This window comes from Antennarius striatus, chromosome 18 (assembly GCF_040054535.1).
Source record: "Antennarius striatus isolate MH-2024 chromosome 18, ASM4005453v1, whole genome shotgun sequence".
Classification (NCBI taxonomy): domain Eukaryota; kingdom Metazoa; phylum Chordata; class Actinopteri; order Lophiiformes; family Antennariidae; genus Antennarius; species Antennarius striatus.
The window spans coordinates 9236228-9251222 of NC_090793.1; the positions used below are offsets into that span (position 1 = coordinate 9236228).

The 14995-nt window shown below is 43.6% G+C and overlaps 1 protein-coding gene across 2 annotated transcripts in view; it reads left to right on the forward strand.

Moving 5' to 3' along the window:
* Positions 1-6796: 6796 nt before the first annotated feature.
* Positions 6797-14995, forward strand: part of epha4b (eph receptor A4b) — a 72473-nt gene continuing 64274 nt past the window's right edge. For both annotated transcript variants that reach the window (XM_068340070.1, XM_068340071.1), the window contains exon 1: positions 6797-6983. In XM_068340070.1, coding sequence (XP_068196171.1) covers positions 6866-6983 — 118 coding nt within the window. In that variant the 5' untranslated portion in view covers positions 6797-6865. The remainder of the gene's footprint in view (positions 6984-14995) is intronic.

Genomic DNA, 14995 nt, shown 5'->3' on the forward strand with positions numbered 1-14995 from the left:
TAGTGTATGGGTGTGTGACCAATGTTTATTTAAGTCAAGGAAATATTTCTCGAATTTTACATGGACTCAAACTTTAAAAGTGACACAAAACCATCTATAGATGCTGTAGTTGGTATGCCAGGCCACTAGTGAGCACCATTTCCTTTCAATAACACAAAATAGAGAAGATCACAGCGGCGATGCGGCACATAAACTAAACGCAATCTTTGGCGTGTAAGTGATTGTCCAGAACGCATCAGGATTTTATCGTTTTTGTGTGACAAGGATTGATCGACGTGTCTCGCGTTTTCTTGCGTTCTCGCAAATTTTCACTGGTTGTCAGAATTCTTTACACCTGAATGAAATTTAGCAGCTTTTGAACCATCGATAAGTCAAATAATTTTCCACTAATCCTACTGAAGTGACTGTCAGAGTCGACCCTGGAGACACTCAGTGATTTTCTCAGCGACGGCTCTCAAGATGATGTTCAGTCACAGTTGCTTTTTTACGACAAATATTAAACGCTGCTTAAACCCTTTTTCAGTCTTTATTATATTATGTGATCCAAAGACAACGGAAATGTGGATCGTTCATCTGTTTCACTGTGGACTTCTACGAACCATCACACTGATCTAATGTCATCAAACAGTCGTTTTCACCGCTATAAAATCTGACATGCAAAGGAAACGACTTTAAAGAAGACATTTAGCTCAATATGAAAAAAAAAATTAAACAAATGACTCACATGTGGAATGCTTTGGACACAGTTATGGTTCATTTCTATGAGGTTGTTGCTTTTTTTTTTACACTTGACATATTGACTTGTCACAATAAAAGCACCTTTATGTTCTTTTTGAGTTGCAGTATAAACAGTGAGCCGCCACGCACAATTTAGGATGCTAAAACTGGAGCTACTAAATGGAATTCAGTCGTTGTTTTGACTTTGGATATAGAATTTTCCATCAGCAGGTGTTTCTCCACTGCGTATGTTTCTGTATATTATTGGAGGCATTGGCAACTGCAAATCCCTGCAGACCGGGAGACCCGATGACAGCAGGCCCGTGAGATGGAAGGCGGCACCGCCTGAATTCTTATTCATATTCTCCTCAATCTCAGCCGGCGTATCGATGCTGAGCAGGCAGGACATGATTGAGCTCCAAGTCGGGCATCGCTTCCTCCTCTCTCTGCCAGCACACTGTCAGTGTTTGGGCAAACTCCAATTCATCATGATGACTGCATCCATCCTCCCCTACATCACTTCATCCTTCTGCTTTAACACCTTTTATCACATAAAATGTGTGACTTTTGCGACGCTCACGTTGTTTGGCTGTGCGTGTTTGTCTTTATTACTTCAAGGCAATTTACATTTTCAGTGGAAAAAACTGTTTTACGAATGGATTGGATGGTCGTTGTCCCCTCCACTCCTCTGCTGTGAATCTATTTGTTTTCTCATCATCAGCTAATAGGTCAGCACAGTCAGGAATGTGATACAGGCAGTCAAGGTCGGTTCTCATTGATTGCTAAAAATCGTTCCTCTGTTTGGGAAGAACTCAGCTGAGACACCGGTGACTCTCGTCCTGCAGACTTACAGTAAATATCCCTCCTCTCAATCCCGCTGTGAGTTGGACAACCTTCAGTTTGCTTCAAGTCAGCAGTTAAACCAAAGTGCGTGTTTGCGTGAGTGTGTGACCTTAAATATGAGAAGACAGTACGGCCCATATGAGACGACGTGTGTGAGCATCTTCTCTTAGCCGTTTTACGCCTGTTTGGCTGCTCTGGTGTCATCGTCAAGGAGATCCTTCCTCTCCTTATCGCTCTCTTCTTTGGTCAGAGCAGGCAGAGACTGACAGAATTTATCTTTTTCTCCCCTCCGTCCTCTCTCAGCTCTATCTCTCCACTCAAATGTCTGTCTGGACTCAGCTGAAGGGTGTTTTGTGGAATGGGGGGCAACTGATATGATGTATATTTTGCACATTATCCGTAAAGTCAACTTTAAGGATTGATGATCCCACGAAAACTGTCCATAGTTGGCTCTTCATGTTCAAAGAAGGCTGGCAAAAGACTAAAAAGAAGAGAAAAAAAAAGTGTTTTTTACTCACATACATGACATGAAAAGTTTCCCCTCTGGAGCTTGTCTCCATAGATTTTACATATCAGTCCCCAAAAACTGAGTTCTTGTTTGAACAGAATGCGAAAAAAGTTTATTTCTTGTAAAACAGTCTTTTTGTAAATGGCCCCTTCGATAGATTGATTGCCTTTCTGCAGGTTGGGGGGTAGGGGGATGCTGAAGCGGCTGTCCGTCTCCCCATGCCTAAGACATTGGGACATCAGGGGGCAGGGCGGGCTTTGTGCACCCGCCCTTTCCCACACTCCTTTCCCCTCTTTTGTTGTGTGGCAGCTCCAGGTCTGTGACATGACGAATCACTACGCCTGCTGAACTGAGTTGGAGGTAGCAGGAAAGTAAGAGTGGAATGAGGTGGGATTGAGTGTGTGTGTGTGTGTGTGTGTGTGTGTGTGTGTGTGTGTGTGTGTGTGTGTGTGTGTGTGTGTGTGTGTGTGTGTGTGTGTGTGTGTGTGTGTGTGTGTGTGTGTGTGTGTGTGTGTGCAGTTGCCTCCTTAAATCTTCCACCAGTGGTCTGGAGTAGAGAAGTTGAGGTCTTAATGCTTCCATTCCTAGACGGGTAGCTTCCACAGCGGATGAGCCAGACACAGTTGCAACCAAACACACACACACACACACACACACACACACACACACACACACACACACACACACACACACACACACACACACACACACACACACACACACACACACACACACACACACACACACACACACACACACACACACACACACACACACACACACACACACACACACACACACACACAGACTCACCCGCATGCTCATTTTCACACTAATGCCTCTGTTCAAATGCCAGCACCAAGCTGTTACCCATAAAGCCTTCAGGCTGTCACAATAGAAACATTACCACATGAGTGAGTGGCTCTGAATAGGGCGAAGGGTGTGTGTGTGTGTGTGTGTGTGTGTGTGTGTGTGTGTGTGTGTGTGTGTGTGTGTGTGTGTGTGTGTGTGTGTGTGTGTGTGTAGAGAGAGAGTGGTGGCGATGGGGGAAATCCTGACCAGGCAAGATGACCCTGTCATCGAATCTGCCCCCCGTCAAAAAGGCGAGCGACATCAACGGCGTATCTGTGCAACGCACGTTTATTTCAGGTCTCATCTCTATTATGTCACATTTTCTTGGCTGGAGACTGTATGTGTGTGTTTGTGTGTGTGTGTGTGTGTGTGTGTGTGTGTGTGTTTTGGGGGGGGGTTGGAGGGAATGGCACTTCGTTAGCTGACCCTGATGAATGAAGTCAATGGATGACCCCTCCGGGCTAAGCGGGGTGAAGGGTGAGGATCTGGAGGTCTGAAGATGGAGGGCAGAAGGAATGGAAGAAATCCACGTGAAAAGGGTGGAAATAGATTTTGGGAATTGAGTGAATGTCACCAAATGTCGCGTTACGGCACGTCATCATCTTATTGGTGGATTCATTCTCATGTGAGGCCTGATGGATATTTGTGGCAGGGTGGGGGAGTGATGAGGGTTTAAGATGCCGGGTCACGCCGTCGCTGCAGGAATGCATGACAGCGGCGTTGTGTCGCCCGTCGGATGGATGCTGCATCATGGGAGGAGAAGAAAAGGAAGGGGGGAGAAGAAAGGAAAGGGGAGGAAGGAGTGGAAGTGGTATTTTAGCATTTTTTTTCTTCTTCCCACACCCAATGAGGAAATTAGGTCATCCAAACGACGGCATTGCAGGGAACAAATCACCATCATCATTATTGGATCCTTAACCAATCTGAGGAGGCAGATGCCTCAAACACACACACACACACACACATACATAAAGCCGTCACACACACACTTCCATAGCGACACACAGCGTTTCTCGATGAATCATTGTACGTCTGATAGTTTTACGGCCCTTTCAGGAGCCTCATTTTGGACAGAAGCGTGACAGGAGAACATTGCTTGTGGTAAATATAATTGTGGTCATGATCCTTCCATAAATCATTGATGCTGTTACATCACCTTCCAACGCATCAGGTGACCGCTGAGGTTCGTTTTAAACATTCTGTCGGCACGCCTGCGAATTTACAGCAAGATCAATGGGAAATTAAATGACTACAAATTAAATGACCAATTTATATTCAAAACATCTATTGAGGACAAAATATTAGCAACGAATGAATATTTGGAGGCAAATATGTGACTCGTTTGCTTTTTACTTGAGAGAATTCTAAGCAGAAATCAGAAGAAACAGTCAGAAAAATGGGAGAGGTAATAAAATACGATAAAAATAAGGTAAAAAAGGAACTCTGATCGTCTATGGAATGAAACTGGTCGCATTGTTTCATACACACTCACATTCCCATTGGTCCTACCAGCTCTGCTCCACTCGACTCTACAGGAAGTTCCTGTAACCTGGTGATCACCTCAATTTTGCGGTTCCACCTTAACTGACCAGGTACGAACAGGACATGTGAAACATTGACGACCATTGATTGGTCGTAAAGAATCATTTCTGTGTAAAGATTTCTTTACTGGACACTAACTAATACTAATACCTCCCATATGTCACTAATAAAGGCTCCATAAATTCAATTCCTATCGATGTTTCCTGTCAAATTTTTTCGTGATTATCTCGAACTGCAGTTTATAGTTTGGAGCGGTTGACACTGCAGGGATGACACATACACTTCTCCTGTATGTGAACACAGACACACACACACACACACACACACACACACACACACACACACACACACACACACACACACACACACACACAACAGATGGAACACGTCCCGTTTGAAGGTTTTGTCGAGCCTTCTCCACATTGGTGATGTTAAGGAGACAGAAGAGTGAAAGGTCGACCTTGGATGCTCCCAGCTCTTCCTCTTCGATCATGTCACATGACAAGGCCGCGCACGTTATTTATTCATGGTTAAACACACACAAACATCACCCGCAGGAATATATATCAACAACTAGGCAAAGACAGAGAGATGCAAGTCTGAGCTGACACTAATTGAGTAAATGCCGTGTGCTCAGACTGCCTATCAGAGAAACTGACAGTGTGTTCTGCACTGAGATGGGTGTGTGTATTCTGTCTTCTGCTCCAGGGCGGGTGGGGCTACATCACAAATCTGAGGTTGTTTTAGTACAGCCGCCATGACAGATGTGGTGCATTTTTTTACAGGACAAATAAGACTTTTTTGGTAGCTCTTCTGAGTTGTGGAAACTGAAATCATCTGACGTGACCAATAATCTATATTTTTCCTAATAAAGTGGTTTATTACATTTTCGTTTGATGTTTGCAGATGACATTGTGATCTGTAGTGAGAACAGGGAACAGGTGGAGGAGAAGCTAGAGAGGTGGAGGTTTGTCCTGGAAAGGAGAAGAATGAAGGTTAGCCGCAGTAAGACGGAGTACATGTGTGTGAATGAGAGGGACCCAAGTGGAAGAGTGAGGTTAGAGGGAGAAGAGATCAAGAAGGTGGAGGATTTTAAGTACTTAGGGTCAACAGTCCAGAGCAATGGAGAGTGTGGAAAAGAGGTGAAGAAGCGTGTCCAGGCAGGATGGAACGGGTGGAGGAAAGTGTCAGGTGTGATGTGTGATAGAAGAGTTTCAGCTAAAATGAAAGGAAAGGTGTATAAAACTGTGGTGAGACCAGCGATGTTGTTTGGTCTAGAGACAGTGTCACTGAGGAAAAGACAGGAGACAGAGCTGGAGGTAGCAGAGATGAAGATGCTGAGGTTCTCTCTGGGAGTGACCAGGAAGGATAGGATCAGGAATGAGTACATCAGAGGGACAGCACATGTTAGAGGTTTTGGAGATAAAGTCAGAGAGGCCAGACTGAGATGGTTTGGACATGTCCAGAGGAGAGATGGTGAATATATTGGTAGAAGGATGCTGAGTTTTGAACTGCCAGGCAGGAGGCCTAGAGGAAGACCAAACAGGAGGTTTATGGATGTAGTGAAAGAGGACATGAAGGTAGTTGGTGTGAGAGAAGAGGATGCAGAAGACAGGGTTAGATGGAGGCAACTGATTCGCTGTGGCGACCCATGAAGGGAAAAGCCGAACGTAGAAGATTACATTTTCCTTTGGGGGGTGTCATGATTTTATAAATCAGAAGGACTTTATCTGCATGAGTTGATTTTACTTTCCTTTCCTTAATTCACCTGCACATTTTCTGCATTTCAGCGCATTTCAATTTATTTTAATATTTCTCCCTATTTATATATCACAAAATGATGACTCAAAGTCATCCTTGTGCTGCAATCTGATCATATTTCTATAATGTGCTGGGAGTCCTCTCCCCTGAGCGGGCTGTGTGCGCCCTGACATTTGCAGCGGATGATTACGCGTGAAGTTCCATTGTGTGTGATGCTGTCACTTCAGGATGGCCTTTGGAGATTATTGCATGGTGTTTTGTCTCTTGTGTTGGTGCTAAACGTGCAGCACTGACAGCTGCGTTTAACATGTTTGTTTCCTGTGATTCATGTCATTTTTTTTAAATAATAAACGTTTTCTCTCTTTCTTTCTTTTTTAACCACCTGTTCTTTGGGAGACTTTTTACAGTGTAACCTCGTGTGAGGCGTCTCCAAATGTCTCCCAGAATCAGTCCTGATTGACAGGACTTGGCTGGCTGTGGACCCTCCTTCCCGTCGTCTCCTCCTCTCCCTTTCCCCTCTCCCCCCTTTTTCTCTCTCTCTCCCCCCCTCTCTCACTCTCTCTCTCTCCTCAATCGCAGCTCTGCGGTCATCGACTCGACACCGCCGACAGGGATGCAGCGAGGGCGCAGCGCAGCCTGAAAATGGCACCACCACGCGCCCTGTGGATCTATCCATCCTCTTTCCTCCTGTACTTCTTGATTCTTTTTCATTTTTCGTCGTCGCCGTGCAGAGCCTTACGGAATTACCCGGAGAATGAAGGTGGGTATCCCAGCATGTGTGAACCTTGAGCAGAGTGGAAGGTAGATTACTTGCGCGCCGTGTTGGCGGATAAGTAGCCGCGCTCCGCGACTCCGCTCGCCGGGGGACAGGAGCGGAGACTCCTGCAAAGAGCTCCATGAATCACGCATACAAAAAAAAAAAAAACAACAACAAAAAAAAAAAATCAGGGTGGACTGTTGTTTAGTTTTTTTCCTTTTCTAGCTTGCTGACATTAAATTTGGGTGAGATGTGCGCACTGGCAACCTTGGCACGCTGAGGACACAGACGGGTGATGTGGACATGTCACTTTTCTGCGTCGCCCAACTATAAAAGTGGCCTAACTTAGAAAAATCGCGCTCGGACAACATTACAATCCCTCTTAATTATCGACATCTTTATTATAACACACTGACAGATGTTTTCTCCGCGGTGGTTTATGTCCCACTGTCTCCAGCCTGCATATGAGGAGCAGCTATTACATTAAATTTGTCACACGCCGCTGCAGAGCCTCTCTCGGTTATTGTATTAACATTGATGCTCGGCCTGAAATGAGACAATGCATTTACTTCACTAACTCCTCCTGACAGTGTGTCTAATGATGAAGTTGCACTTAATGAAGAAAGGAACAAGTCGTACTTTAGTCCCAGTAATTTGTCTCAAGTTCAAGTCAGAACTGACGCGTCTGAGTGTCAGAGATGCTCCTGTCAGACCGATCTGAGGGACACACAAGCACAAAAAGACAGACAACTCCATAAAAAAGATTCACACACACACACACGGTTCTGATGGGAACCCTTGTCCTGGGCTGACTCAGTGAAGTGGAGTGGAGCCTACCTCCATCCCTTGAATGTATGTCACATCCCATAGGAGTTCACACAGAACAAAGGCTCCTGAGGATAGACGAGGAGCAGGACTGAGAGAGCGCAGGAGGAGCTGGAAGGAGGAGCAGCAGCTCCAACAGCAGGAGACAATGCATGTGAGGAAGATGGGAACACACTGCTGAAATATTCATCGAATGGAGCATGAATGATGAAACCAACTGGAAGCTGGAGGAAACTTCTGTTGGTTTAGATAAATGCACCAGGGGGGCATCTGAGGTTTGCTGCACATGTGTGTGTTTGTACACACAGGTCATCTGTCGTTACTAATATGCACCGTCTGAATTATGCATGTATGTGCTTTTTGCATGATCCTTTGGGGCACAAACCTACTTGGTACCTTTTGCCCGTTCCCTGATTTGTGCCATGGAGGTCATGTGCATGACCCCGGTGGGGAGGATCGTTTTCATCAGGCTTTCTCCATGCACCGCCTTTACCTTTCCCCATTGTGACCTCACACTTAGCTAAAAGAATGCACCGCTTCGCATCATTGTGTTTGTCTAGTTTGCATATTCTCCACCCACACAGCTCCGTAGTCACGTTAATCCAGGAAAATCCTTCCTCTGACTGCACCTAGTGGAAAATGAAAGGGCTTTCGTAGAAGGAGAGACTCTGTGGTGGTTCTCAAGGCTCGATTAAGGACGTGGTCCCTTTGATCGACCTGATAGCATTAGAAGAAAAACAGTGTTAGCTGTCAACATTTGGTAGATACACACCAGAGCTACTGATCTGCTTTTAAGCATCAAAACAAGACAGATCAGAGGGGTGGGAGAACATTGTGCTTTCAGTAGAACTGATGGAATGGTTGAGAAGTGGAGGCTGGGAAACATGAGATTTGTCCAAAAACGGCTCATTCAAAAGTTGCTGTGATGAAGATCATCCTCTGAAAGTCTGTTAAATAGTGAGAAGGAGTGGAGGAGTTTCTCTCGCTCTCTCTCCACCAGCAGAGGGCGCCCAACACGCCTTGTGTCTGAACCCCTGGGCATTCTGATGTAACATCAGGGTGGATGCTCCAAGGTCTCCCAGAGTCGCTTTTGTCTTCACTGCCTGTCTGCGCCTCTTCAGTAGAATCACATGTGTCATCATATTTTGTCTGTGTGTATGTGTGTGTGTGTGTGTTTGAGTGTGTGTTTATTTTTCATGGATTTTTTCCTTTTTTTTTGCATCCTTCATGAGGAGTCATTGTTCTTGGAAAAGGTGCCGACTATCACTCCTTTCTATTTTTATGATGCCTTCAGGCTCTGCCTTTGCCTCCTCAATCAGAAAATATACAACAGAAGCAAGACTGATGAGTTTGTCTGTCCACTGCAAATGGCACGGACTGTATTGTACAGATTAGACATGAAGATTGACAACACAGTTGGAAATAAAGCTGATTAATCTTACAGATTTATTCATTATTTTTAATTATTTTTCCTCAGGTTTATGTAGGGAATTTATTCCGACCAACATCCTGCACATACACTGAAATCATTACCTTCATTTTCTGATTTTCTGCTGATTTACCCACGTCCCTGAAGCAGTTTTAATTTTAACAATGGCTGTTAACGCTAATGCTGAGACTAACCAACATTGCGCTGCTGCCAGTGGGTGTGTGGACCGCTAATTTTGCAGAGTTTTGAGAATTGTTGGAGATTAAAGAGCTAATTATGTAAGCTTCAACAGTGGCTGTCTTTTCTCTTCTCCCGCAGCATGCAACTAGCGACTGGGTCATGGTGATGGAATAAAACAGGCTTTGCCTGAATTTAATCATCAGGCTAACAACTTAGGGCAGCATATGTTAGACTGTCACAGCAGGTTTAACTTTTCCTGTTCTCGACATGCTGCTGGAAGTCAGAGGTGCTGTTGTTAAGTTTTACCTTGAGATACGAGTTTAATCCATGACTGAACTTGCAAGTCAAACAACATTCCCCCATTTAAGATAACTTAAATTATTTTAATTGGTTCCAACCTTGTAAAAAAAACCTCAAACCCCCTAAATTATGAAAAAATCCCATATTTTTTCAACCAATAGACATACATACTTAACCTCTCTATAACTAATTATAACATAAATTACGTAAACAGTGATTAAGTATGAAAAGACATGCAAAAGTCATGAGCACAGGCACACTAAGTCTTCACTCTGAGAATGAGAACAAGCTCTAGTCCCAGCTGATGTTGTATCCATCCGCCAACTAGCGGTGGTGTCCTGGAGCATGACTCGCATCTCAGATTCTTTTCGTATGTCTGACAAAATCAAGGACAGAGCGACACCTCAAATTATATTTAAATACTATTTTACCTCAAAGTGCTTTTAGCCCATGCACGACAGATAATTAAATTAGAGCTAATGCACAGCAAAGCATTCCAAGTCAGAATGCATGATAAAAAATAATATTTGCATGCATATTATTATTATTATTATTATTATTATTATTATTATTATTATTATTATTATTATTATTATTATTATTATTATTATTATCATAATCAATAATAATAATAATAATAATAATACATATTTTGACAGAAATAATTTTGGGCACATATTCTAGTTATTCTGGGTTTGGCTCCTCACATCCCAACGTTGAGTCAGTTGCTAACATCACTTAACTGAGCTAGCTAAAATTTTCTAAAAGGAAGTACAGTAAGTGACATTTGAAAGATCCCCAATGCAGGAGTGTCCAAAGTGTCTTGTTGGAGGATTTACTGTCATCACAGCAGCTTCAGTTTGGGGCTCCTGGGCCTGATGCCGTCAGCAGCAGTTAGCGGTCGCTTCAGCAGTGGATGATTAGCATATTTATCTAGAAATGATCACTGAGAGTTCAGACACAGCAGCCGAAGAACAACTGATTATTATAATTATAATACGGTTACATAAAGACCCTGTGTTGTGTATAGATGGATCGATCTTTACTGTCGGTTGATTTCGACAGTTTTGAAAAGAACGAGTTTTGAAAGAACACCTCACCTGTCAATTTGGCAAGAAAACATTTACATTAATTTGCTTTTTGTGCTGATTAATCATCAAAATCCATCATTTATTTATTCTACCAAATCAAATCAAATCATGAATGAATCAATGAATCTGCTCCAGATGCTACCTAAATGCTATAAGCAAACAGACATAGGATAAAGTTGATCATCAAAGGTGGGCAGAGAAGATTAAAACATCATGACTGGAGCTGTGACTTATGCTTTACTCTCGAGCTTTACTATAATCTGTAATTTGTCTTGGAGCTCCAGGGTACTTGAAGGTTTCTATTGGATTGGCCTCGGGATGCTGGGGGCTGAATAGCTCTATTGCTTTGTAAGGTTAACATGAGGGCGAGCCGTTAGTGCAGAGGCAAGCATATGTAATGCACGCCCTCCCGGTAGTCCTGATGATTCACACGGAATCCTGACGGTGGTATAATGTTGGGTCAAAGGTCTCCTCTGGTTTAATAGCTTCAATCCATATTGGTAGCTTGTAGTTATCGGCAGAGCTATACCTCATTAAGTGTGTGTGTGTGTGTGTGTGTGTGTGTGTGTGTGTGTGTGTGTGTGTGTGTGTGTGTGTGTGTGTGTGTGTGTGTGTGTGTGAGTCCCAGAGATTGCTGTAGCAACCGTGACCTTGGATAGAAGAGGACATACATCCCTCGTTCAGTGGAGACGGCGAGCATCCTCCATTTTTTTTCATCTTCCAGCTTCTCCCCTCCACCCGAGTCGAAACCCCGTCTTTCATACATGCTCTCCTCCGTTTCCCATCAGATTCTCTCCGGGGTTGTTTTCCCATTTTCCTTCTTCTCTTCCCTCTTCGTCTCTTTCTGCCGCTTCCAGTTGCGGAAACAGGAGCTGCAATGTTTCTGCAGTGAGCCGGAGATTTTTATCTCAGTTTAATGCAGACTCACACACCAGCATACATGCACGCACACATACACCCCCCCCATACACCCATGCTATTATAACGTATGACTCGCGGCTGTTTGGTGGTCCAGAGAACAGTGTGATGCGTTCCTAGTGCTGGCTGATAGATAGGGTTATAAATACAGCTCAGTGACAGAGAATGATTCTACTGTGAGGGCTTCACCTCATGGGTTCATTGTGCGAGTGTGTGTATATGTGTGTGTGTGTGTGTTTGTGTGTATATGTGCGAGCTCGACTGAATTAAAAGATATATCATAAGCGTGAATCTGTGAGGCGAAACAAGCTTGATAAAGAACAAAAAGAATGAATAAAGAGGCGTAGATCTCTGAATAACTCCCGTTTTTCTGTGGTCTATGATGCGGAGCGGCAGTAACGGCACTCACACAGCCTTTGTGTGCTGTTTAATAGTTGTCATGGGTTGCTAAGCACAGTTTTGTCAAGTGTAGAGCACATCATTCCTGTTGTATAACAGTTAATGGTTGAAAGTGCTTTAATCTGTGTTTAATGAAACAGTTGGACATGAGGTGTGTTGCAGAGGTCAGCGTTTTCTCTCATGTCTAAACACAAAGCAGTGGTAGCCAGTGGCGTTACCTTAGCTTAGCATGCACAATGGAAACTAGAGGAACTACTCGAGTCTTGTCCCAAAAAAAGTGGAGGAACTGCTTGATGGAGCTTTAAGAAATAGATCCAATCGCAACAGAGACAGGAAAACCCTGGAAAGACTAAAGGAGGATCTAGGAAGTCATGAATTCACACGTGATTGTGTTAAATTTGCACACCAGCATCTTGAGTTTTCTAGGAAGTCGCTTCATTCAGACAGGAAGTTGTCTGACAACCCCGTAACTCCTCCAGTAATACTCTTAATACCATGTTTGCCTTTCGTTTAACGCTATAAATAAACACGATCACATGTGTTAGCGAGCTTTAGAGCTGCACGCTGACCATTTTTACTCCATATATGAAGCGCAAAATGCAAACAATGCAGATTTTACAATGCAAGTCAGCTATCGCCACAAGTTCATTATTGATTTTTAAATGATTACATGGTGTTAGTTCTCACCGTGGAGGTGAACGTATGCACGCCTGAAGCAGTCGGAGCGGAACTGTTCTGTTGGCTTGAATGGTTTCATCCAGCCAGAGTTCATTAATGTCAGAGGAGCTGTTCCTTGCTCGTGTGATGTGGGGGAGTTGGAGTGAATTTGTGGTGTAAGTGGGGCCCCTCCACACCTCTGTGAACCAGCCCTGAACTTCTGGTCAAATCACTGATCACTGGTCCTTGACTGCTGTCTGTGCACCACCCTAGAAACACACATTTCTCCTTCTTTAATTCCCTCTTTGCTCATCCACTCGAGCCCCGGCTACAGAGAACTGCTCCAGTATAAAATGAATTAGATTAAATTCCCTTCGCCGGGTCTTGGAGGACCATCAGAAGGATGGAGCGGACAAATCGCACTTTAATTACAAGTTCTTCTCGACCTGCCTTGCCTCCTTTTGACCTACAAGTATACTGCTGCCCACCCTCCAAAAAGGTGGATCTGGGACATTGTGTGTTTTCCCAAAATAGAAAAGAATAAGATACAGGCTGCAGGAATCCACCATGAAATCTGATGTAGCCTTTCATTCGTCATGTGCAATGTCTGACTGGATTAGTTGTGCGCTTGCTTGCTTTTATCTCTTATCTGTATCCCATTTAGTGAGTCTGTGTCATTTCTGCTGTCTGTATACTGTGTACATATGAAAAACTCTCAGAGTCGAAACTGCTCTGACCTTTATTGGGGTTTAATGGGATGTCGCTTCTAAATCTCTTTCTATTTTTATGTTATTGTTTGCTCCGAGGTCTCTGCTCGTATCACAGCTGTGAAACGCCGCATTAACCAACGTTCCAACAAACATGCTTTCGTGAGCGAAATTCCTTTACGAATTTTCTTGTAGCACATTTTTACCCCAGTTTGGCTCGTTCTGTCCACATCAGTGTGAACCAGGTCGAGGTGGATTTGATGGTGACAGCTGTGTGTGTGTGTGTGTGTGTGTGTGTGTGTGTGTGTGTGTGTGTGTGTGTGTGTGTGTGCATACATGCAACCACTCATATCTGATTTGTGATTCCCCTCCACTATCTTTGATCCTCCTGTCACGAAGCTGTGTGACAGCTTCGTGTGTGTATGTGTGTGTGTAACAGCACCAAAAAGTCAAGAAAAACAAAACACACACTTAAAAAGGGATGCCTGAGATGGTTACACGAACTGTCGTTCAGCGTTAAATAAAAGACGTTAATCCATCATTACTCACTCATTCTGCTCCTTCAGAGCCGCTTTCATTCAAGACTGAATGAATGGTTTCTTCAAGTGTGTGTGTGTGTGTGTGTGTGTGTGTGTGTGTGTGTGTGTGTGTGTGTGTGTGTGTGTGTGTGTGTGTGTGTGTGTGTGTGTGTGTGTGTGTGTGTGGCACATATGTCTCTGATTTGTACAGCAAATTATTTTCTCAAGGTCTCAAGCCCGTGTACGCTTCCGTGTGCATGGTTGCGTGTGTGTGTGTGTGTGTGTGTGTGTGTGTGTGTCTATTGCACTTTGCCCTTGATGTTGTTGGCATACTGGTGGAGGAAGCTTATTAAAAAAAAAAAAGCAGTGTGTGGATCTGACTGGGTGTCACACTTTCCACCCCTCAGTGAGGAGCAGTGGAAGCTGCTGTAGTCATTTATTTTTTTTGAAATCGGGTTAGTGACATGAACGTCTGCGCTTATTCAGGAAGAACAGTTTAGGTTCAACAACTTTTTATATAATAATGTAGATGCACAATGTGATATATTGTTAACATTTGGGCTGTCTGGTTTGCTTTTGATGGAAATACTTTTATATTTAAAACAAAGCGAAACGACACCGTTAGCCTATATAATTCTCACACGTTTTTATAATGTATTTGCACCAGTCAGTTAAACATTAATATTTAAGGTCAAATCATTCCAGTTGAATTTCATTCAGCTCTATTTCTGTATTCTAAGTGAACCCTATTCTGGTTATGGTAGCATTTAGCCACGGGGTGATTTTATTGCTTTTGCCCCCAGTGAGCTGCTCCTTTGTGTGAACTGAATAAAAGCACATTTATTACTTCAAGCACAAGCATTTAAATCCACTGAAACATTCAGGTTATTTACATTATTTACAGAAAAGAGACATCTTTGCTTTTCACACTTGCTGATTTTGGGCTGATCCGTCCACCTGAGAAGAACTGATTTGTGAATGAGAGTAGAGA